The sequence below is a fragment of the Hippichthys cyanospilos genome, chromosome 10, assembly GCF_059441005.1.
Source record: "Hippichthys cyanospilos isolate Australia breed blue-spotted pipefish chromosome 10, RoL_Hcya_1.0, whole genome shotgun sequence".
Classification (NCBI taxonomy): Eukaryota; Metazoa; Chordata; class Actinopteri; order Syngnathiformes; family Syngnathidae; genus Hippichthys; species Hippichthys cyanospilos.
Genome location: NC_142378.1, coordinates 8,759,292 through 8,784,728, shown reverse-complemented (window position 1 = coordinate 8,784,728; position 25,437 = coordinate 8,759,292). Strand labels below are relative to the sequence as shown.

At 37.9% G+C, this 25,437-nt stretch overlaps 1 protein-coding gene and 4 non-coding genes across 5 annotated transcripts in view; 4 read left to right on the top strand and 1 right to left on the bottom strand.

Moving 5' to 3' along the window:
- Nucleotides 1–25,437, bottom strand: part of cacna1ea (calcium voltage-gated channel subunit alpha1 Ea) — a 64,544-nt gene that overhangs the window by 27,018 nt on the left and 12,089 nt on the right. Inside the window, exons 4-18 of the mRNA XM_088424894.1 lie at nucleotides 15,812–15,915; nucleotides 14,278–14,429; nucleotides 12,680–12,865; nucleotides 12,386–12,489; nucleotides 11,921–12,036; nucleotides 11,728–11,781; nucleotides 8,293–8,385; nucleotides 7,996–8,205; nucleotides 6,994–7,106; nucleotides 6,802–6,914; nucleotides 6,560–6,691; nucleotides 5,398–5,467; nucleotides 5,182–5,299; nucleotides 4,909–4,976; nucleotides 4,710–4,801 (exon numbers count right to left, since the gene is read on the bottom strand). Of these exons, the coding sequence (XP_088281020.1) occupies nucleotides 4,710–4,801; nucleotides 4,909–4,976; nucleotides 5,182–5,299; nucleotides 5,398–5,467; nucleotides 6,560–6,691; nucleotides 6,802–6,914; nucleotides 6,994–7,106; nucleotides 7,996–8,205; nucleotides 8,293–8,385; nucleotides 11,728–11,781; nucleotides 11,921–12,036; nucleotides 12,386–12,489; nucleotides 12,680–12,865; nucleotides 14,278–14,429; nucleotides 15,812–15,915 (1,725 nt within the window). The remainder of the gene's footprint in view (nucleotides 1–4,709; nucleotides 4,802–4,908; nucleotides 4,977–5,181; nucleotides 5,300–5,397; nucleotides 5,468–6,559; nucleotides 6,692–6,801; nucleotides 6,915–6,993; nucleotides 7,107–7,995; nucleotides 8,206–8,292; nucleotides 8,386–11,727; nucleotides 11,782–11,920; nucleotides 12,037–12,385; nucleotides 12,490–12,679; nucleotides 12,866–14,277; nucleotides 14,430–15,811; nucleotides 15,916–25,437) is intronic.
- Nucleotides 22,344–22,416, top strand: trnar-ccu (transfer RNA arginine (anticodon CCU)). Its single transcript has one exon. It is a non-coding gene; the product is annotated as a tRNA-Arg (tRNA).
- trnar-ccu (transfer RNA arginine (anticodon CCU)) lies at nucleotides 22,946–23,018 on the top strand. The gene has a single exon. It is a non-coding gene; the product is annotated as a tRNA-Arg (tRNA).
- Nucleotides 23,239–23,311, top strand: trnar-ccu (transfer RNA arginine (anticodon CCU)). The gene has a single exon. It is a non-coding gene; the product is annotated as a tRNA-Arg (tRNA).
- On the top strand, nucleotides 23,752–23,824 carry trnar-ccu (transfer RNA arginine (anticodon CCU)). Its single transcript has one exon. It is a non-coding gene; the product is annotated as a tRNA-Arg (tRNA).

Genomic DNA, 25,437 nt, shown 5'->3' with positions numbered 1-25,437 from the left:
TCGACTTGAAGAGTTTCCTCTGAATTTTATGAATATGAAAAATGGTGAAAACTGTTGTGCATAGCAGATGCTGTAATCAAATGCTTAACAGCAAGCCGTTTCATTTCAAAATGAGACCATTGATTTACTGGATCACTGCTGACGTTTTTGCCAGAATTATTGTGTCTGCTTTCAACAGGAAGAGTGAAATGCGGAGGCATGAATAGAACAAAATATGTGACCTGGAGCATGAAGGGAAATGAGGCAAGTGTGTCAAAGCCAGTGAAGAAGGTTGAGCAGGTGTGAGTGAGACATTCATAGAGGTGAACAGTAACGGAGCAGTACGTGCTACTTACTGGAGCGTGGACTCTTGTGCGGTCCGTGTTATCAATGGTTGAAAACAAGACATTAGTGTATTGGTGAAAAGAGACAAAACAGGCTGGGAGACACACAGCAAAAGATGCACATCCTTGGAAATTAAATTGGAGTTATTTGTGGGAAGAATTTGAAATTCTAATCATTTCCATATTATGAACATTATTGGGTTTGTTTTTTTTTACAGAAAATGATGTGTGAATGCTGAAAGACGTTAATATCAAAGTGAATTTTTAACTCTTTCAGTTCCATCGATAAGAATTTTCGTCATGTAAAATACTTAGGTTGTGCGCCAGTGAAAAGAATTCTCATCAACTACGTTTATTTTTAAATGAATGGATAGAAGACACTCGTGGCCAGCACTCCTCTTAATATTGAGCCAATCGAGCACTGTTGTGATGCAGTCATATGTATAGACAAACTGTTATTTTGAAATCAAAATAACATTTCCCCTTTTTTATGTTCATGTTTTATGGAAGGAAAGGATTGTTGAAACATTTTACATGCTACTAAAAAAATATTAGTCACTGCTGTGCACACCTTTTCACAAAAAGTTCTTTTTCTCTATTTGTCCAAAATAGCTTGGTGTCACTATTTTCAAATAAATAATGGTATATGGTCAAATCTTACTTTCTTTTTCTAAGTAAAGAATGGAATCCAATCTTTCGTATGGTACCACACATGTCAAGATGCAATATTCTGTCGGACTTAAAAGATGGGTCAAGCTGCTCGTAATCTAGGGGTTGCCTTTTCAGATAACGCATGGCACTGAAAGAGTTAAAGAAAGACACTAACACCAGCTAATGAAGACTTTTCCAAGAATTGTGGAATTTTGGTCTTTGAAAATATAATAGCGCTCACGATGTTTGCTTCCATCAACAATGTAATGGAAATGGACCTACGTGTTATCATATAATCACAGTGAAGCAGCATGTGGCTCATTAACGCCAGAGGTTTGTGATCATGAGGCAGCATTGTTCAGTATAATTATGACAGCAGGTGCTCTGTTAATCAGAAATCTGCTCTGCTCAATTTCTACTATTCCTTGCAGGGAATAAATCAGAAACACAACCCCTGCTGTTTCCAAGTGTTAATTACAGTAATATGGAAAATATTTCCAAAACACATGTTTACAAGTTGCTTTGCTGATCCTCTGATTGAGCATCATTATCATTCTTTGTAAAAGCAGATTGTTTATCGCGTTGGCTCGCATGATGAGACTGTAGCCAATGTTGATATTTAATGTTGCTTCATAAACACCATATCAACGCCATGCGACTTATGAGAAGGGAATAGCAAAGAAACAATTTCAGATTCACCTTGATATTTTGGTTCTACAAAGTGTTATTTAATTTGATAAAGGAGTGGAATATTGTATTAATTAGGAACGCAATAAAAATGAGAAATGCTACGCTCATAACCAAAACACCAAAAAAAAGCCTTTTTTTTTCGCATTAGGGCGGCTTCAGGAATGAACTGTAACATCACAAGCAGCATTCCAGTCTGTAATTGATTGAAGAACAAGAAATAGAAATAACTATGGCTCTTGTTGCCTTAATACCTGTTTATGCTTGTTATAAGATTCATATATCTCAAGACACCACTACATCGCATTTTCAATCTGTCCCAAAAACTTTTTGGGAATACTGCATATGAACTAATCAATGTGCAATTGCAATTGTGCCAATATTTGCATCTCATCATTCACATTTCATGTGTTTTTTTTTACTGTCATGCTAACATAAATTCCACCCACATTATAATTAAAATATAATTTCCAAATAATTTGCTGTGTATCTCCACTGGAGCCAAGTGACACATTGACAAACAAGATGGCTGTCACGTCTGATCGTTACAAAAAAAAAAACATTCATAAACATTCATAAACACTGATAAAACAGCAATGATCACGGGACATCTCAGATTTTCACAATTACAACAGCAACAACAACAACGATGAGTTTTTACAGCAAAGTAAGAAAGGGAGCAATATGTTCTGGATGCAGCTCAGATCATGACCACCACCTTCAAGCACTGACACGTCCTCAGGTCATGCTTGGCCAACTTAATGCGTGAATTCAGGTAGAAGCAAAATATTCCGGGGAGGGTGCACAATGGATGAGCAATTCAAAGTCTGACAACGTCTCAGCAAGGCTATTGCAATTTATGATTTTCTTCCTATTATCATGCCAACCAAACACATGCAGAGAAATTATCTTCGGCTCCCATCCGACATGCCGCAACTTCTTATTTTTCCCTCCTGCCGCCATGCAAGCTTCTTCAAGGTCAGCAAGTGCACTGGCTACCGAAATGAGATAAAGTTCAGAGAGTCCTCCGTGCATACAGATGCCCGTGTGTTCCAGTCTTCGCTCTCGAATGTGACGGGCAGCCGTCACGCTGGCTCAGCTCAAACTAAGAGGCGTTTTTTCTCTTTCAGCCTGTGTATTTTCATTTGAAAATAAAAGGCAAGAGGGGAAAAGGGTTTCACATGCCCATACAACAAACGTGTTTCCCGTGCACAGAGTGTAAAAAGGCAGCCCACAATCCTGTCATGCACATGCGCATAATAAAACGCTCTATGGCCGATCCGCATCTGGGAACTTGGTCATGTAACATCTGAAATACCCTAAAAGATTTTACAAAGTATATAGAAAAAGTCCACACACCCTTGTTCGAATGCAAGATTTTTGTGATGTTCTCCCAGGATTCAGTCTATTTACTTGTGTCCACTTTTGTGGACATTTGTTTTGGAGCTACAGTATTAGTATGCTCAGGATATCCTGGGTTTTTTCAATGATGTCTCAAGAGTTTGAAATTAAATTCAAATGGAGAATGCAACAAAACATTTGAATAGGCTGAGTCTCAGTTATATAGCGACAAATGACCCCACTATCTACACCATTATTGCTAACTATAATCTCTACAGCTCAACGACAACTCTGTTGATTTTACTTTTCTCTTCCAGAGTAAAAATGAACTACAATGATATGGTTGCGCAAGTTTGCACACCCACTTATCACTGGGATGTTGCTGCAGTTTTATATCCGCATTTAAATTACCTCTGGTAAACCCAGATCAAATCGCTAATGTTTCAGTAGGTTTTTCCTAACTTTTTTTTTGCCTTACAACAATAGTCAGAAGGTTTTGTGCTAACTGTCTGTTATTTGGAATGGTTCGTAGTTCAGAGCTCTTTTCACTTTAGCTAAGGTCCCCGCTCGAGTGGAAGTAAAACAGCCTCAAACAACAGCAGCTGTGGTGTTCTTTTGGTGATGACTAAAAAGTGCAACCTTGGTTTCATTTGACTGTAACATATTTTCCCATGTGTTTGAGAGATTTTGTTATGGTCCACTAAAGGAAAGGTCGACCAGTATTCACAAAAACCTTTCAGATGAGCAGGGGTGTGTAGACTTTATATATACAATTTATACCAGTATAATAGAGTTTAAAAAGCCTCAACAATAACTCAAGAGTGATTTAAAAATACATTTTCTGCCTAAATTTAGGAAATTTCACAACAATAGGGTTTTTGCCATCAAAAATTTGCATTGGCACCTTGACTTATAAATACCCCATCTTACGAGTTTTTTTGCATTACTAGCTGTTGCTTGGGCATTTTCTCTTGCTTTGTCTTGCAAGTAAGAATTAAAGCTAAGAGATTCAGATTTCCGCTCGGGTGAATGCAGAATAGTGGGTGCATGAATGATGCAGCACTAAAACTACTAGTCCATCAGCCTACTCACTGAGTATATTTATTTTCCGTTCCCCCCTATGGCCTTGTATATATTTCATCATGCCAGTGCCAGAATTATGATTGGAATTTTAACAGAGTAGGCATGAGACACCATTTGATTATTGATGGCGATCTGTCATTCTCAGCATTATCACAGACCACGGCCAAAAATGTGTGTCATAAGCTTATTCAAACAATGTTACTGGCTCTGCAAAGGCAATATGTCATTACATTTAAATGGGGTCCAGTGAAATAATAATTAGCCAGGCAGTGCTTAATTTTCCACGTAAAATTGAGCCTACACACACTTTATTTACCTTGCATTACCTAATACTCATCTCTAGCAACAATCATGCTGACTAAAGACCCTACTGGATGCTTCAACTTGCACCTGTCACTATGACAATAATAATAACCTATTGTGTTATGGACATCCAAGGAGAAAATTGCTAAACGTGAGCTTCTGTGGGTGATCAACCCTTCTTCCATAAGTACTTCATCAAACTCGTCACTTGTGTGGGTTAATTTCTATATGGACGCTCACTGCAGAGGGGGAGGCCGCGAGGAAGAAGATGAGGAGAGAGACAGAGGAAGGCGGTGGAGGTCAAGCAGAACGAGGACTTACTCTGAAGACATGAAGGACGAGAGTGGGCCGACCTCCTTCGCTTTCTGGAGAGCATGCTTCTGGTTGAAAGCAGCCTCGGCTTCCTCCTCGTCCTGAGAGTGAATACAATCTACTATCATTATTTTTATTTTGCAGCTAATGGCTGCAAATCCATATCTCATCAGACTTAATGTTGTGACAAGCGTGTATTGGGATCTACCTTCGTTAGCTCTTGTGCATTAGCGAGGTTGTCCACAGCAATGGCCAAGAAGACATTCAGCAGAGTATCTTGTCCGACTTGAATTAAGGACAGCACTGTTAGAAGCCTGTCCTGTTTAATTTCCCTTATATTTCCTAAATAAAGTGACAGGTGAGTGCGTATTTTTGCCGGTGAGATAATGAACAAACAAAACCACCAACTATCCCGTTGCTTCAATAATCAAACTCTGTGGGAAAGCTTTATCAAGAGCTCGGAGGAGGATGAAGAGGATACAGTTTCCAAACAAGGTGAGGACGATGAAGTATATTGAAGACCACATGCCAGACTTGACCCCCCCCTGAGAGCGAATACCATTGTACATGACTTCATTCCAATCCTCGCCAGTCAGGATCTGACAAACAACAAGAACAAACCCCCAGTGCAATTTATTGACGAATATTTCCAAATGTATAGGTGCAAAAAACTTTAGAACAGCATTGTGTAGCAGACCTGAAAGACAGTCATGATAGCTGCAGGAAAGGTGTCAAAATTTGTGGGAGTGTAATCCTCAAAGATGAACCTGTGGGTGCAAGTAGAATTTAGACACAGTATTTAAAGTGCAGATTAACATCTTGAGAATAACATTTTAGGCAAGCCTGTAAAACATAACTATGCTAAGGGAGACATTAAGCCTATTCTAAATAAGGGATTTCTCAATGAGCTGTGTTTTTTGAAGCACCATTATGTTTTTTGAATTTTTCCTTCTTAAGTAACCATAACTTTAAAACCACCATGCACGCCGCTTGCAATTGCTTCTAATAAGGAAAATAAAATGAATTTGCCTACAGTGACGGATCGAATTTACTTTTCAATACTTTTAATTTAAAAGCCATTGTGAAACAGGATAGATTAGTACACTGGATTAAGTGCAAAATTTTCAGCATACAAACCTGGAATTAGACCTACTTGGAGGTCATGGATGTTTCACTCCAGGTTTCTGTATCATCTGCTACTTTTGGCTCATTGTTCAAGGGTAATGGTACTCAAATGCTGGACGAAAACCCCTCAGGGGTACGTGAAGGAAATTCAAGGAGGTATGTGAGATTTTAACAAGGTTTTGGCAGGTATTAGCAAGTTAAATTTATGAAAGTATTTGCAGGTATTAGCAATTTAAATTTATGAAGTTTTATGCTGTGACAGGAAAAGTACATTTGTCTTTTTAAATTAAGGGCAAAATAATTGGAAGAGTCATATGCTTTTATTTTGAGTTTTTTTTATGGATACGCATTGTCATTTGTGAAGATTTTTGGTTAGATGAACCAGAAATCAAGCACATGATGTTACACGAGCTATCTTCTGCAGTTGATGAACTGAAATATCCCTAGAAATGCGATACAAATATAATTCCAAAGTTTATTAAATCAAACATGGATAGCAAAACTCTGTTTTAAGTTATTTTATCTCTAAAAATGCTAGCTTGTTTTTTTTAGTCTTTCTAATTTGTATTCATTAAAGCGTGTTGAAAAAAATAGAGGAGGAGCCAGAGGAAATGCAAGACATTCTTACAAATGTTTAGTTCAGGTTTAAGGTTGCATAAAAATTTTTGACCACAAGAGTACACGTTTACCCAAGTCCAATTTCTTGGATGCAAAGTCTGACTTCAACAGGTTACCTGCCACCGAAGAGTTGCATGCCCAGAAGAGCAAAGACAACAATGAAGAGGAAGAGGAGGAAGATGAGGGAGATAATGGACTTCATGGAATTCATCAATGACACCACCAGGTTCCTCAGAGATGCCCAATACCTTCATAGGAAATCAAAGGTAGGTGAAATAGGAATAGGAATAGGAATTGATCAGGTGAAATAGGAATTGATCAGGTTTTTATTTCAATCGCCAATCAAACGAGCACTCACTTTGTGATTTTGAAAATCCTAAGCAGACGAAGAGCACGCAGGACGCTGATCCCAAAGGAAGTACCTGGCCTGAAGACACCCCAAAGCACTTCAAAGATGCTGCCAACAATCACCTGCAGGCGTAAAAGGAGAGGCAATTAAAAGTCTATAGAAAAAGAGTCGTAATCGAGGAGAAGGAGATGGGGCACTGACGCTACAGTCGAAGCAGTTGAACGAGGAGTGGAAATAGAGGCGGGGCCCCAAGCTGTACATCTTTAGGAACATCTCAGTCAGGAACAGAGCAAGGAACAAGAACTCCGCATAGTCTGGCGTGGGAACAGAAAGAGTCAGGCTAGCATTAGCGTGAGCAAGTGGTGAGTCAAAAAAGCAAACAGTATATATCCCTAACCTACAATCTTAAATTCTATTTTTTTCCATTAAATTGTGGTCACTTATTCCTCATGACTTATTATTAAATTATTATTAGCAATAACTATACATCCATGTTAAAAAAGATAGATAGATAGATAGATAGATAGATAGATAGATAGATAGATAGATAGATAGATAGATAGATAGATAGATAGATAGATAGATAGATAGATAGATAGATAGATAGATAGATAGATAGATAGATAGATAGATAGATAGATAGATAGAATACCAAGACTCATGAAAGATAGGTAAGAATACGTCTTTGGGAATAAATTAGTTTGTTATGACATTTAAGCAAGTATTAACAAGCTATGTAAGTTCTGTTTCCGTTAAAACCGCATATATATATATATATATATATATATATATATATATATATATATATATATATATATATATATATATATATATATATATATATATATATATATATATATATATATATATATATATATATATATATATATATATATATATATATATATATATATTATTATGTATGTTATTATGGGGCATGTATATTGGTTTAGGAAGTAAAAAAACATGACTTCACCGAAGGTCCAGGGTTGAAACGCAAGGCACACCACAGGGATATAGAGATAGAGGTCACAAGAAAAATGTATTCATCCTTGCTCTCTGACCTTCTAGAGGACCTTTAATAGAGGACCTTTAGAGGACCAATAAATATTATTCCTATTCTGATTGAGTCTGGTAAGCCTCCCAGGTATAAATGCATGGCCCATCTTTTTTTTTTAAAAGCAATCAGAACGCACGACTCACACAGAAAATTGGACAGCCAGAGTGGCTGGTTGTGGTGAACGATAGCCACACATAGCGTGTTGAGAGCCACCAGTCCCAGCACCGTCCAGTAGAACGTTTGCGTCTTCACCACGCGACGGATGGATATGCGCAGGAGTCTTTCCTTGCGGCGGAAATACACGGCGGGGCCTCGCCTGCCACTTCTGAAGCTCTCTCTGGCCATGGGGATGCCTGGAGAGGAAGTTAAAAGAAGCGGCGGTGTCCTGCTACTGAGCTAGAGATGAAGACGCTCACCTGACAAAACAGGCGTCTACTCACCCACAGAGGAAATGTCGCCATATTGTTCCTCCCCTGGACCCCGATGCGGCGACTCCATGCCTCGCTTTTTTATAGTGGTGGCTCTCTTCAGCACTTCACATGGGGCAGAATCAACACAACAAACAGATCGGTAAAACACTTTTCCATGACGGGTCATGATATATTATCATAGGTTTTATGTTTGTAGGACGAAAGCAAACATTCCTAATAATTGTGCTCATTGTTCAGTGTGTCTACGTAAAGCGCCACATTTAGGTCATCACAACCAGTGGCGACTATGCAAGAGGCCGCTGGAGGAGTTATGGCTCCTGAGATGAAATGTTTAATGCCAATCATTCCCAAAGACATATTTTTATTTTTAAGAGTTCAAAAATGGAATCTTTGGTATATAGCGAATATTTTCATGAACTTTGCCTAGCCAAAAAGTTGGCGCACAAATGAACAAAATGACAAAGACTATAAATTAGTAGTATATTAGCCGATATAGTTTAAACATTATCCGTACATATTGTTTTTGTTTTCGTTTAATCTTAATTTCTTAAATTATGAAAAACAGAGAGGTTAAAAAAAATCTGAGAAAATGAACTTCGCTCATTTAATTGGTAAAACAGCAATAAAATTTTGCTTCTTTAAATAAGTAATGAAAAACACTGCACAACCATCCCTTCCAGCTCTTTAAAAAAAAACATGTTCTTCAACAAATGGAGAAAAAAAAAATCAAGAGCCAAATGTTTTTGGAGGATATTGAAAGTCTGATGAGCACATATGAGGTGAGATCTATTCTCATTTTCAAGTTCAGACAGCAACCTCAAAAAACCCCATAATTTTTAAACACCTTCATGCAAAACAAGGAAAGTATGCAAATGTGTTATCAGAGGATGCAACCCAACCACAAGCACAATGAGACAACTGACATTAAGGAATGCTTATATGCCAGACACGCTAATACCAGCATACTTTTAGCTGAAAGGGAAAAGTTCATTCAAGCTCATTTGCATTGCAGTTGAATAAAACCAAAACAAGACTCCTTTAATGTTCGCTTAATGATCCAAACAGCCGAATGCCATTTGATGATCTACCTCATGGCAAACAGTGCTCCGAGGTGGCTTGACAGGCCATGCATTTATTATTCAATTTTCCCATTAAAAATTGGCAATCAGAAAATTACGAATGAAAAAGAGACTCATTATGCTTTTTTTTTACGAATGCATTAAAAAAACAGATCAGATCAAAAATGTGACAATGAGAACCAGGCCACAGAACTGTGTTTGATTTTAAGATTTAGTTGTTTCCTTTTGGTGGCGGAGGAAAGGCATCTTGCCTTAAGATACCACAATCAATCCAGAACTTGACCAAGATCCAAGATGTTTCAAGCTTCATTGTAATCGACTGACATTGAAGACATTTTTTTCAGGCTAGTGAAAAATCCCCAGACACCCAGGGGTTAAAAAGGATCCCAGGGGATTCAAAAACATCAGAAATTGCAGGTGCCCTTAAATTGAACCCTGTGGAACACCATACGAACATAATCAAATTCAGTTTTATGGCCCTTTTTTTTGGCTCTGCCCAAATCAGGGATTTCATTTCATTTGGTGTACGATAAAAAAAAAGAAAAAAAAAATTAAAAATAACAAGTCTGTCTTTCATTTTTCGTTTGTCCGCTAAAAATGGTAAGTTCCAAATGAAACACAAATTCATGCACTTGTTTGAAAATGAATTCTCAGTCAGTTTCGCAAAGAGTTGACGTGCATGCCAGAGTGAGTGTGCTGACCTTTTGGGGCTGGATGTGTTTATCATTATATTTCATCCTGTCCTGATGCGGCCTCCGCATCTCCATTCCTCACTCAATATTTGCTTAGGGACTTTTTTAATAGGCCACTAATCAAACACACACACACACACACGCGCACACTGTTTGCCAAAGGTGTGAAACACACATTCGCCATGCACAAGCACTTGCATTCCACTTTTTTTCCAGGCTGTTGGTTGTCAAGGCAACAGCAGTGCACCACCTAGCTTTTCAATCAAAGCCGTCAGAGCGATTGCATTCATTCTCATCATAACAACTGGCCCCATGATGACAACACTACAAAAGTTCTTTCCATGTGCGGGTGTGCATGTGTGCGCATGTGGTAAACGGCGCGGTGAAGTTGAAGAGGTATCGAGCAGATGAGAGGAGGGGTGCTCACCGTAGGCGCCGCCTGCGCTCCACTCAGGGAGCCTCCTGAGAGCTGCCAATCAATCAACATTTAATAAAAGTCCTGCTGCTTCAGTTAGGAGGAAAAGGTCACAGTCATGAGAGTAGGCACCCGGCTTCCCATTGGCTGACACGCCATCAAAACGTTGTGCCATCGGAGGTCTCGTAATGGCACGTAAGTGCTATATACGATGATGACTCAGCATTAGGCTGATGGGTAATGATTTTTTTCATTGGTCAAAATTGAGAGTAATAAATATGCTTGAATAATTTGATGTAAATGTTGCTGTCATTTGAGTGACTTACATATACAGGTAAATCGAAAAATTGTATTGTCCCCGTAATGGAATACTAAAATTATTTAGTCATTTGCAGGAAAGATTAATAATTGGTCTATAGTTGATTTGACAGTGAAATAGTTTTTCTTTTACAATTAATACCTTTAAAAAACAATTATTCCACTTGCTATCAACAAAAGGTGAGTTTACGTGTGCTCAAAGCTCAGGTAACGACCGGTCTTGGCTCACCTGTTATCTGGCTATGGTCATGTGACCTCCACAAGCCGAGCTGTGACTGGTCGTTACCCAAAGCCCTTGAGCACATGTGGTATCATTTTCAATCATTAGCAAGTAGAAAATATTTCAAAAGTATTCAGATTAGGGCTGTCACCATCAAAATCTCTAGAATTGATCATTTTATCAATTATTCCATTGATTAATTGAATATTTGGTTAAAATGTATTTTGCATTCAAGTGTATTACAAAAACATGTTTTTTTATTTCGTTTATTTAACAATTATTGTGGTGTAGTTAGTGACTAAAAAACACAACTAATCAACAATTAAACCTTATAACAAGCATAGAGATCTTCGCTTTATTTTATTGAAACTGACTCAGTCACTGATTCAGTCATTGTTTTCCCAAATTACAACCCAATGTCTTATTTTGATTTAAATATAATTAAACTAAATAATAATATAAATTATATGCTGAGATACTGAAATTTGAAGATTTTGAGCAGCCATATAGGAATAAAATGCATCGTGATATTTAATGTATCTATTTCCTACCTTGTTAAATTATTTTTGACTTTTTTTGTGAGAAATAATACACATACATATAAAGTACAGTATGTAACTAATAATTGATGGGAAAATCATGACACAAAGGAATATTTTGACCCCTTTCAATGAAAAACTTTTTTGAGGTTGTAAAGAAATTGAGATCATACTGACTTACCGTCAAGGGCAGAGGGTCCGGGATTTTTATTTTCCTCTGCAAGCATCACCTCCTCTGGAAGACATCAACCACGGATGAAGAGCACATAAGCTTGTTTTTGATCTTGTTGACACAGGTAGGATTGTCTGTACTGCAGTAATAAAGGCGCTTAAACTTTTTCATTTTTGCGAGATGAATTTGAAAGCAACGTCACCTGCTCTGTCGATCCAAGCCCGGTACCCGTTGAGCTCTCGCTCGATCTGCTGCTGCCGTCTCAACTTCATGAAGGCCCTGCGGTTCTCCACCCTCTCTCTCTCTTTGGCAAACTCGCTGCAGGACCCAAAGCACAATATGAATATTTGACATCCCATTGGATATACCTGTATATACCCCAATAGTATATACAGTATGTATTATTACTACATACAGTACTGTATATACAGTATTCATGTGCAGTTGCCGTATCCTTCTGATTCGAAAAAACAATAGACCAAAAACAAATGTCCACTATAGTGGACACAAATGAATAGGCTTAGTCTCAGGAAGATATACAGTAGGTTACAGCTGCTCATTCTGCTCAGTCCCATTGCCTGGGGTTGTAAATATACACATAGATGTTAAAGCTGATACTTTATATATTTAATTATACATTAAAGCAAGACGTGAAGAGTGTGCGTACCCAGAGAGGACTCCGAGCACCAGGTTCAGGACAAAGAATGAGCCGATGATTATGAGGGGGATGAAGTAGAGCCAGTTCCAACTGGGACCCAAGGCATCGTCGGCCTGAGGCGTAAGCACAAATCGGAGCGCAAAAAAGACAGAAAGGAAGAGATGAGGAGTGTGTGCTTGCACACACACGTTCAAACAACCTCACTTCTAGTCAAACTTTCCTTCCGAAGAAGAAAATAACATCTGACAAATGCTTTGAGCCAAATGGAGAAATAAAAATATGCAATGAGTGTTCCAGCCTTACATTGTAGAGCACAGTAGTCCATCCCTCCATGGTGATGCACTGGAAGACGGTGAGAACAGCAAACAGGATGTTGTCAAACTGCGTGATGCCATCATTGGGGCCGATCCACGTGGCGCTGCAGATGTATTTGGCTGGGCACTGACGCACGCCACACGGAAACTCAAACTCAAAGGAGTCCACGGTCTCGTTTTCTGCAGGGGCGCAAGGTGCACAGGCAAAACAAACTCAATTACTGGATCTGACGGCACCAAAAAATGACCAATGAAAATATTCACACTATCAATCAAAAGTTTGGAAACAAGTTTAAATGCTCTCAATCACATTAAAAGGTCAAGAAATTCAAGCTACTGATGTTTGAAAATGCACAGCTATGAACTGAAAGTCCTTCAGGGCCATAAAGCATTCTTTGCATCATAAAACTGACTGAAAAAATTACCATAGTGTGCAAAGCTATTACCTTCGACAAATGCTTAGTTAGAAAAATCTAACACCTAAAATATATTTTGGTTTGAATATCATTTTTAGTGTTCGAAATCAATCCCTTGCTTGTTGTTGCATAGTCTGAATGACTTTTTAAAACAGAGAAAAATACAAATATGGAATTAAAAAGGATTCCCAAACTTTTGACTGGTGGGGAAGTCCAACATCTAAAAACAGCGACAATAGCACCGCGATCTCCATATTCCCAATTACATTTAGAAAACCAACAAACTACTGCCATTTGAATTAAGATGAAATACTCATTATTTTCCAAAGTCACCAACAGCCATAGCAATTAAAGAGCCACAAGCAAACCTTGAACGCACAATAATTCCAATCACGCAACATGTCCAGTTTAATTAATCTCTGCTGGTCTGGTTTGATCCAGACATTAGGTTAGAATAGTGATACTATCTTATAATAGAATTGCGATGCTATGTGTGCACAAGCAATGCTGCTTCAACCCAAATCACTATGTAAATAAAGGTAGCAGAAAGTCACTCATGCAAAACATCCGCCATTATGGCAGCCAACTGGAGCTCAGTCATACCTCTTTGCGTTTAGTTTGTGCGATGCTGTTTACAGCCAGAAATTCTAAAATGACTTTTTCATCTATTCGCGGTGATGCATTATTCATGCATTTTCCAACTACAAATTGCTCCCTTTTGTTTCATTCATTCCATCAGGGTGAGGCGGAGGATGATTTCTTTTTTTTCCTCTTCTTCTTCTTCTTCTTCTTCTTCCAGAGCATCTAAAATTAGTGCCTGGCAGAGGAAGAATCTTAAATAATAATAATATCCGGATGCCACTGCTGGGTTCCCTCACAAAATTGTGCGGCATGATTTATAGCATCATTGTTCACTTCGAAATCTGGGACATTACGACTCAAGTGCGTATTGTTATCGCTCGGTGGGAAACGCCTCTTGGATTTGTCTGCGGCTGTGCAGCTAAAATGAAGCTGAGTGTATATGGACCCCCAAGCAACAGTTTAAAACCCACTCCTGTAACCTGCTGTATACAAATTAAGGATCCAATAATTAAGCACTGGCCTGAACATCAAACAGTATACAAGCTTGTGTGTTTGTGACGTGCACGTGCGATAAATGCTAACCGAGGATCCCGGGCTGCGGTGTGCAGGTGTGGTGCAGTTTTCCACTGTAAAACTCCAAGCCAATGATTGCGAACATAAGGATTGCAAAAAAGAGCAAAAGGCCGATCTGGAGCAGGGGAACCATGGCCTTCATGATGGACTTCAGTACTATCTGCAGACCTGAAACGAAAGCAAAAGTCAGTCAAAATACACACACATTCCATTTTTTTTTGGTCCTTGTAAAGATAATGCCATATTTTAATGCTCTGTTTCCATTAGCTATTCATTTAACAATAGGAAGAACATGAGTTCTTTCTGAAGGAATTGGCTGTCTTCTTTTAGCAATTCAGCTTTGTCTGGTATAATTTTAGAGTGACAGGAGAATGATGGCTAATTGCCTGGAAGTTTCCTGAAATTTGAAGTTGGAAATACTCCGTGGCACAAAGTGTGGCCTGAACGGTAATTTAGGTGAATTAATCTAATAAGTAATATATGCAAACAAATATGAGCCATTTGTTTTGTAATAAGCACTCAAGCTTTTCAATTTTGCATAGGGCATACCCAGGGTGTCTTTTCAGTAATGATTGAATTTCTTCTTGAAGGATCATTAATCAGCATAATTAAAAAAAAAAAAGCAATGACACTGAGGGACGCTTTGTGCAATAAATTTGCATTTAAGTGGGTTTTAAACATGATTATGCTGTAAGATGTTTTTTCCGCAAAAAAAGGTCAAGTTTTCTTTGTTTTTTTACAACGATGTTTTCTATGCACCCACTTTAGTCTAAACACACTCTGCTTTATTTTCTTTTTGTGGAATATGAAATTATCTATTATAGCCATCTATTATGCCATCATTTTCCTTTTAAAAAAATGATAAATTAATTTTTAATTAATGCATTATGAATCAGAAAAATATATTAAGAATAGCTGTACTGAATACTGGAGAAGAATGGTTCTGAAGTGGGGGTACGTTTATTCCTCGGGGTTCATAAGGGCACTTCGGGAGATCCATAACATTTTAGCAGGTCATCATCACGTATCAGAAAATTTTATTTAATGTGATTTCATGCTGTGACAGAAACAGTTTTTGTTACTCAAATTAAAGCAAATTAATTAGAACATGAAGCAGTTGAGTGCAAAATTGTAAAATAGTATGCCTATAATTTGTTGAATTTTCTAAGGTTGTACTTTGTCATTAGTGATGCAATTTAAGACGCGATAAAACAAACAAAGTTTCAAAATAATACATTCATAGAATATCCCTCGAAATGTTACTTAAAATGCTTTGGGCTGGTTAGGGGCTACCTGGCTGAAAAAAAGATCTTCACAGAGGATATATCAGTTAAAATAGGTTGTAAACCACTGCTGAAGAACATATTAATGTAAGGAATCTTTTTGGGTAGACTTCCTTTCTTTACTTTTTTTACCTGTGTCCAACTTTGAAATTCCCCAAAACTTTCCCAGCACCACACTGTCCAATAAACACTTATTTCAAGCTTTGCAGTACCATCTGACAAATATTTTTTTTTCCCTACAAAGACAACTCAATTCTTGATACTCACTAGGGATGCCTGAAACCAGTTTGAGTGGTCGCAGCACTCGGACTGCCCTCAGGGTCCTCAGATCTACAGAGATGTTCATATGAGCGCCTGCTGCTGCCAGAATCCTGATCGACAAACAGAGGGAGACAGAAATGTGAAAACAAGAACAAAAGGCATGAATTTTGGGAATTAATGGAAAAAGCGGACATCCTCAAACACACACGGAGTTGGAGGAGGGCTGCTGTGCTCTGATATGACACATGTGGACTGAGGATTTGCATTCGTAAACAACTGTGAGGTTTTGGGGGGTTGTTTCTGGCTGTTTCCCCATGTGTAGGAGGATACGCTGTGGCAAGTGCTGTTTTAGGACAGAACAAAGAAAATGGCTCTGCCACAGGAAGCCACATGCATGACATCGACTCAAAGTCACACATTGCACACAGACAATGATCATTTTACATTTACAGAAACAACGTTTTTCTTTTTTTACCTGCAAAATACCTCAGAACTCTTTGACATTTACGTCTCACACTCGGGGTCGCCTGCCCACTCAAAAACAGTTGGATTATTTCATCATCCTAATAAGATTCTTGTGAGAAAAAACACATTATTGGGTCAAACTAACCCTTTATTTGATTATTTGGTAAATAGAGCTGCTTAATAAACAAAAATAAAAATGAATATCATCATGATAGTGGCCCGTGTAATCTGCATGTCGTAACTTTCTAATATTTGACTTAGATATATATATATATATATATATATATATATATATATATATATATATATATATATATATATATATATATATATATATATATATATATATACACAGTATATATATATATATATATATATATATATATATATATATATATATATATATATATATATACACACTGTGTATATATATATATATATATATATATATATATATATATATATATATATATATATATATATATATATATATATATATATATATATATATATATATATATATATATATATATATATATATGCGGCACTTTGCGCATTTGTGTACCCTGCCATGACAACAACCGAGCCTGAGCTTTTTCTTTCTTTGTTGCTCCAACAAGTGCTGTGGCTTGAAGCACACTTAACTGTTTTAGTGCCAAGCGTTATTGGAAATGGAAACTTCTACAGGTCCAATATATTTAGCATTTTCACTCATCTTTCAAGGGCGACAGAATATTATGCGCTATATCTATGTATATATGGATGGTATCATACGAAACATTCATTTTCATTCCTTACTTTGGATTGCGTGTAGGCAACATCTGTGTCATAAGTGTGGAAACACTGCCATCCAATGGTCACAGTTATCACTACAGTGCTCAATCGACTTATATATTAGGTAAGCATTAAGCAACGGTGTCAGCTGCCCTCCATAAAAAACGTATTTGGTGAGGATTCTATTATTTATTATTGTTAATACTTCTCGTTCATGGCACTGAAAGAGTTAAATGCGGTGCAAGATGTACCACTTCGCCAGCAAAACGGGCGTCCGCCAGTGCCGACGTTCTGCTGATGTAATGTGAAAAGGTGTATATGCATTTAATGCAAGAAAGCTGAACTTATCTTGCCAGATAAAGGAACAAATTTGTTCTGAACATTTCCTAAAGCAGAAATTAAGTGTGAGAGTAGTGACGTGATTACTGTTGGAAAATTTGCACTTCATTTACTATTTAATAACATGATTTTTTTTTTAACAGTCATTAAAACAAGAGCAGATGGGAGGTAGAACACATCAGCCTGAAAAAAGTCAGATGGGGTGTGAAGGACTGAAATAGCTCATCCCCATCATCATCGTCGTCATTATCATCATCGCCACAAATATAAAAATGGAATTATCCTCATGAGCTTCACACCTTCAACTATCCCCCTGTGGAGTTTTCCCCTCAGCCTCATTTGTTCCCAAGCTCCTTATCCTCCCTCTTGCCTTCTTCTTCTTCATGGTCTCGCTTTCCACAACTCGGGTTTGTTGTCATGTCATTTGGCACCTCCTGCACGTCTCCCTTTTCTCACGCCTTTCTTCACATCATTAGTCCGTTGTGACCGCTCTTTAGTTGTTATGGCGACAAACGGAGAGGAGTTCTAAAAATGTCACCCTCATTTAGTTCAGTCTGTCAGTGGATGGGTGGATCTCACTCCCAAAATCTACCAGCTAACAAAATATCTGTTATGTGCGGTCCTTTATTAGGAAAATATGTTGCGTATGATTTGTTAGTGCCGGACTGTTGGGTATTCGGCGGCAGTATAATAAAAAAAAAAAAAAAAACACGCCATCAGTTGTATGCGGTCATTAAGTGCGACAGCTTTGCCGTCTGGAGCTGGAAGTCTGGCAGCGGAGAGTGCGAAATGTAAATAAGCCAAGGGAGTAAAAACACATGCTTGGATTGGCACAAAACAATTTGGCTCATGTTTTGTGTCCTCCCGCCTTCTCTCACTCACAGGCTGTTCATTTATTTGTGCTCTTTCATGTCTGGCAAAATCCAAAGTAAGAGCCAAAATTGTTTTATCCACAATAAGATGATTATAATAAATGAAATTGCTGCCTTGTTTGTGCTGGGCCCTACTCACTCACCAACTATCAGTCTGTATTTTCCCTCACAGGCTACCTCATTAAAGTCGTACATATTTTAGACAGCCAAAACAACATCTGTAACTGAAATTCAGCTCTTTCAACTATAATGATGCTTACTTGTAGAAAGTTGTCTTTCTAGTTTGGAAGACAAAACAATTATTGCAGGCGGGTACATTTTAAAAAGTATCTATTTCAATGTGCAGTCATTTCAAGTCCTTTCTCTCCTCCCTTAAATTCTGTAGACAAGAGCCAGATTTAGAGACATTTAGCGGCCGTCATGGGCCATGACAGACTACACAAAATATCAAGAATTCACACCGCAAATTGAACAAGAAGTTTGTCATGTTGGTTCAAAGAAGCCATTCAGGTAGAATTCCAGCACTGTATCACGCTGTGAGCTGTTTGGTTTTAGGGCTGTAGCAAGTAACATATTTTGGTATTCAAATTTTCTTATGAAAATGTGATAGGATGTTGGGTATTTGGACAAAAAATAAAGGAAGTATCTATATTTTTTACATTAAACAACACTTATGAATACAGTCACAATAATACACATTACTGTTAACTAATAAATGCACATCTTTTGTTTTCAGATAACTTCTTTTTTAACTAATTTCAACTTTGGTTAGCAGCTGATTAGCTTAATTTCTGGAAACATTAGTGAGACTTTAGACAGATATGTCCTCATTTGGTTTTAGAGCTATTTTTACTTGCTAAAAACAGAACATTTGAGTAAGCCTTGTTTGTTGAAAAGTGATCAGTAGGAATGGCAACCACATCATTTGAATCATTTATATCAATTAAACTTTTTTGAAAAGTAATTTGACGGCTCTCGTCAGTATATATGGGGCAGTTGAGTGCTGCTAGCCGCTAACAATGCTACTCTAGTACTAATGACTGGCAACAGCCACCAGTGTAACTGAGTCATTTTTAAGCATCCTTTATTAATGTGCGTGATTAGCAAATGACCTTGATTTCAGGATAACCGAGAAGTTTGGATGTCAGTAATGAGTTGTCAGCCGTTACGATGCGACATGGTGTCGGGATCTATTTCAAAATAAAAGACTTCAAAGGCAATGCTCTCCATATGTAATTTGAGAAGATAAGGTCTATTTTGAAGTCGGCTTTCTCCCCCAGTTAGTTGTTGTTGGTTGTTGTTGTGGTTAACTTGACAGTGTACACGCAAATAACATGTGCTCAAAGCACAACAAAAATGCCTGTAGCATTTTTTTGAACGGAGGATCTTGAATTACTTGAGGACTTGTTTCTCTTCCGGTTTGGTTAGCTCATTATTTCATGTTCTCATGTCAAATTTTATGAGTTGAATTTAATGAACACTTTATGAATGCAATTAAATGCAGACATTAATGGCAGTTGAATGCTCACTGTATTATGATGACCTTTAAAATATTAAATGTCACACCTTCATTAGTGGTCCCTTGCAGACATTTGTGTGAACAGTTACGGTAATCAGGAGAGGGTCATATCCATGAGCCTGTTCACTAATCATCCTGGAGTTCATCTTGGGGTCAAAATGGATGAATGGGTCAAATTCAAATTAATTTCCTCCCAGCCTATCATGTTTACATGATAAAAAAAAAGTAATGGATTTAATTAATTTTTTCCAGGGCAAACTGTCACCATCATAAAACTTTGATAACGGTACATTTTGTTATAAATTATACTCTACTTGTTAATATATAATAGATATTCTTTTAAAATGAAATACAATGCTACAAATGGCATCCAACTGTTGCCATTTACACAAGAGAATAACAGCTTTAAGTTGAACTAAACAGGTCCATTTCAAAGTTAACATTGAAGTAATTTTGGGAGTAAATTTTTATTATCAGTGTACTGCAATATATTTCATATTGAGTCATTTTTTTTAATTCGATGAGAGATTTTTGTAATGTAAAATTTATGCCTTGGCTCAATAAAGCAATAGAAGTACCAGTCTGAGGCAGTTGTAAAGAGAGATGCAGAGACTGGAGTAAGCCGGTCACACCTGTCAGCCATGACGTGAGGGTCTATGACGCCGCCACACGGCGTAAAAAATCCGCTGGGACAACCAGCAGGCCTTGAGAGTGACAATATTGTGACTTGTGCGCCATGTCACTGTCAAGATGTGAACCCACATAGAATACGCCACGCTCAACACCCACAACATGAAGGTACAACTGCACAATTTATTCTGTTCATAATTCATGGAAATGATACATTTTTTGGTCCAATTTCAACCTTCTGTCATGTCAGTTTTATCTGCTAAAGATCTTTGTAATAAGCAGTAATGGCAATGTAATTTGAACCAATTGGCGACAGGACAGATATCTTAAACCAATGAAGTTTCATTTGTCCTCGCAGGACCAGAATATAATGTAATCACGTTGCAATGTACATTGTACATGGGCAAGTTGGACACATTAAAAAAGTCCAGATTTTCACCATTATTTTGTAATCAGTGTAATTGATGAGTGTGATATATAGTGTATACTGTATAAACATATTTTGCATTTTTGTCACTTTATTAGCGATGCATATATGTGACTCACTCTGGCCGAAGAACATGTATGTAGGGAAATAGGTTTTCACATAATCACAAAAATAGATCAGGTGCTCAAATATATCGATTTTGAGACTTCTCCAATACCTTCATTAAAGTCTTTATTTTCATTTCCCAGCAGCCAAAAGGTTAAAATGGCAGTCAAAGAGTAAAATAACTTTTTAGTAAACAATGCGCATAGGGACTAGTTAAAGCATTTTTTAGCCTACTTGTAGCAAGCTAATCCCGGAAAACCTGCCTGAAATTCCTCCCCTTAAACATTATTTCACAAATTCTTCATGCAAAAGCACAGGGACTATGAACTAAGCACTGTGGCATGAGTTATGTTGCATTTTTGTATATTAATGGTTTCCACAATTACACCGTGATAGTAGTGCTACCTAAAAAGGTGGATTAAGTTTTGTATGATCTACGGAAGGACTGAGTAATGCAGTAAAACTCAACACGAATTTAATGTATTGCATTTTTATGTGACAAATGGCAGCCATAACAACTTCTCTGCACCATTTAAACATCCACTGTAAAACATTCCTTCAGTGTGTCATAAAACCACTACTTGTGGGCAATTATTGTGAGGGCTTACAACCCTGTCTTGTTAAGCACCTCTGTGATGATTTCTGCTGAAAAGTCACAAAAAGTAAACTGCCATTTTGCGCAATATCGTCCTCATTTCTGTGAGCATCAGAATATTAAAACTGCTGGTTCTAGTATATGTGTGCGTAGTGCAAATGGAGACATAGCCCACCTCATTGAATATTGGTGGCGTTTGCTTTCTTTAGGTATTTTCACAGGTGCACACAGTTAGAAATGGGCATATGCGCTGTTGTGGGCGTACAATCTAACTCGCTTCATGGAAATGGATGCGGCTTTTCTCATTCAATATAAATTGAAAAAGCAAAAGGCTTTGACAGTGTGGAGGAAGAAATTAATTTGATGGTTTTATAGTGAACAGTGAAAAATGGCCAGTTTGATCACCACTGTGAAGTGCACATCTTGAGACTACAACTACTAACCCATAGCTGTGGCACGGTTTAGGGTATATTTTTCAAAAAGAATATAAGACGACATTCCATTTTCAACAGTGATTGAGCTGTTGTTGTACTTATTATATACGAAATCTGACACAATATACTATAAATCAACAGGAAATAAAACCTGGGCCAAAAAATGCATGACAGAAACTTCATGTAGTTTGTAATTTGTAGCAAATTGCTTAGCGTGCAGTTTCCCTGCAACAAAAGTCCCACAAATTAGAACGTCTTTCTTCTTAACAAGAGCCATTGACAACCTGTTGTTTGTTGGTCTTGATTACTACTTAGGTTTGTGCCGCCTCCGTTCAGGGTAGGAAATGAGAAAAATGACATAATTTTCTATTATAGTGTGCCCCAGTGGCCTAATGGACAAGGCGCTGGCCTCCTAAGCCAGAGATTGTGGGTTCAAGTCCCATCTGGGGTGACACCCATATCTTCAGAAACACATGTTTTATGACTAGGTAAATCATGAAAGCATCAAAAACAATATCATTTTCCACACTAACAGTCATTATAGTAGATGGATTATACCAATCTTGTTAGAGAATAACTTTACTCCATACAGCAAATAAGTAAAGTAAGAGATCATTTTCACGCAAGAAGCCGCCTAATCAACCTATTGGGTCTCTAAAAGTATTGGAAAAAGTTTGTGTCAGTGTGATTTTTCTTCTCAAAAACACATTAAAGTGTAATGTGTCAAATTTCAAGAAACTACTATGTTCCTGAGACAACAAGCCAAAACAGTGACATAATTGCTCTTGAAGGACAGTAATCTACAGTGATTAAAACTACAATAATTTCGTTATTATGTTGAAGCAAAAATGGTGCAAATTCAAACAGTAATTTATTTAAATGTAGCTGCATGATGGCTGCTTTCAGCTAACTCCAGAGCTTTGTCTCTGATCACAAGGTGAGACTAACGAAATATGAATTCCTTCATTATGCATTTTTGTGCCCCAGTGGCCTAATGGATAAGGTGTTGGCCTCCTAAGCCTGAGATTGTGGGTTCAAGTCCCATCTGGGGTTAAACCTTCACCTGCTAGAAAAGCAATAAATTTCCCACAAGCAAGATCATCTTTCTTCTTAAAAAGAGCCATTGACAAGTTGCTGTTTGCGATCTTGATTAAAACTCCATTAGATTTTATATCTTTAAACTACATTATGAACTACCACCATTCAGAGCCCTACTTTGGAGAAAAATTACAGTATTCCACTTTGTATAACATAAAAATACATGTGCAAATGTACCCCAGTGGCCTAATGGAGAAGGCACTGGCCTCCTAAGCCAGGGATTGTGGGTTCAAGTCCCATCTGGGGTGGAACGCCAACCTAATTTCTAGGTAAAAACCAAGGTCTCACTTATGTCTTTGCAAGACCTGTTGGCGAGTTGTGTCATGTCTTTATACCAGATACTTTTGTTTCTTTAAATTACAATTTGTAGGGCAAGGCATTAAAAAAAACAAAAAATAGAATTTCATATTTGGTGCTACAAAAAGTACCCTATTGGTTAAGTCACTGACCTCCTAAACCGGAGACTATGAGTTAAAATCCCATTTGGTAGGTCAGTAAAAAATGTTTCATGAACGAGAACTCTTTTTAACAAGAGCCAATGAAAACTTGTTTGTTGGTATTGATTACTACTCCAATATGTTTTATTTCTTTACACTACATCATACATTACCACATTTCAGGGGAGGACTGACAAAAGATTTCACAAACAGAATTTCACTTTTCATACCAAAAAACAGTCCAAAAATGTGCCCCAGTGGCCTAATGGACAAGGCACTGGCCTCCTAAGCCAGGGATTGTGGGTTCAAGTCCCATCTGGGGTGAAGTGATGAACTGTGTTGATGAACTTCAACTGTCATTTATATGTGTAAACTTACAGTTGTATACGTGTAATGAATTAAAACATGAATTTCAAACAAAATGTGTACAGCAACTTATTGGGTCTCTTACACTAGTGGAAAAGGTCAGTTTGATTTTTCTTCTGAAAAACACATTAAAATATAATGTGTCAAATTCCAAGATACCATTATGCTCCCGAGACACCAAGCCACAACAGTGACACAATTGTCCTTAAAAGATGGTTATTTATAGTTATTAAAAGTACAATAATTACATTTTGTTGCAGCGAAAATGAATGCAAATTCAAACAGTGATTTAATTTGAATGGAGTTGAATTCTCGCCTGCACGATGGCTGCTTTCATCTCACTGCAGCACTTGAGGGTCTGTGATCACAACGAGACGCCGCTGACGAGACATGAATGCCCTCGATGGGCTTTGTTTCACGGCCCACTCAGCCTCTTTATGGTGGCACGAAGACGAGCGGGCAAACAGGGACAGCCGGCTTGTTACAACTATCAATTTCCTCAACTCCACCGCCAACGTTTAAAGAGCCACGTCACTCACCAGACACAAACACACTTGTTTTTCACTCACAAATCCGCTTAAACGTGGCAATGAGCTTGAATGACTCATGATGGCGAGGCAAGATAAGCGTGTGTATGATATTGAGTAGGAAAGCCAGTGACAGCGTGACCTAGGGCGGGGTCCTCTATCACCACGGCAACGGCTCTCGAGGACATATGCATCGCTGCTGCAGGCCGCCTATGTCATCAATTGATCCGATGAAAGAGGGGGAATACGATTGGTGGAGACGGCTCTCCCTCTCTCTTCTCCCTTTCGCTTTCTGTGTACGTGAGTGTGTTACTCAGTGCTACAGGTGTACCACTGCCAAGCCGACAGAAGGCGTTGCTGGCTCAAAGTCACGTAATAGTGCTCCATTTGGCGCACTCAATGTTTTTTTTTTTACAGTCATACTATTCAGTATATTCCTTTCCCTGTCATTGTGATAGGCACCTGATATCAACCAACAAAAACCTTAATATTCCCTGAAAATAATACTAAGTTAATATTTCGTGATATTTTACAGTCTGTAAACTGCCTTGTACATCGTGGCGACTTAAGTACACATTGGGTGTCTCTTCCTGCCAGCCGTTGTCGGTCTAATGGGGGGCTTGTCACTGAGCAAGACTGCAAAGGTGCCAATTAGCATGTAAGATCACGCATGGACACATTTTCCACATATCCTCTAGCTTAACCTTATTTTCCCTCTCTTTGCATCTATCTAATCATTTCTTTCCATCTGCTAGTTTCTCCTGTGATATCATCAGATTTTCTTCTGTGGTTTCGCCCCGTAAAAACACACCTCTAAGTGTTGTCTGAATGTTGTCTGCATTTCTTCAATATCTGACTCGACATCTGTGAAAAATACTGGATCGCAAAGCACTGAGACATCTAAGGAAGGGAATGGTGGCCTCCAGTGTTGATACAGTAAGCAAATGCTTTCGTCAACATCAATACAAATATGTAGTGTGAGTCAGGGATTTCCGCTGAGAGAAGGCTTTTTATGTCTTGCTCACGCAGTAATATAAAAAGCTA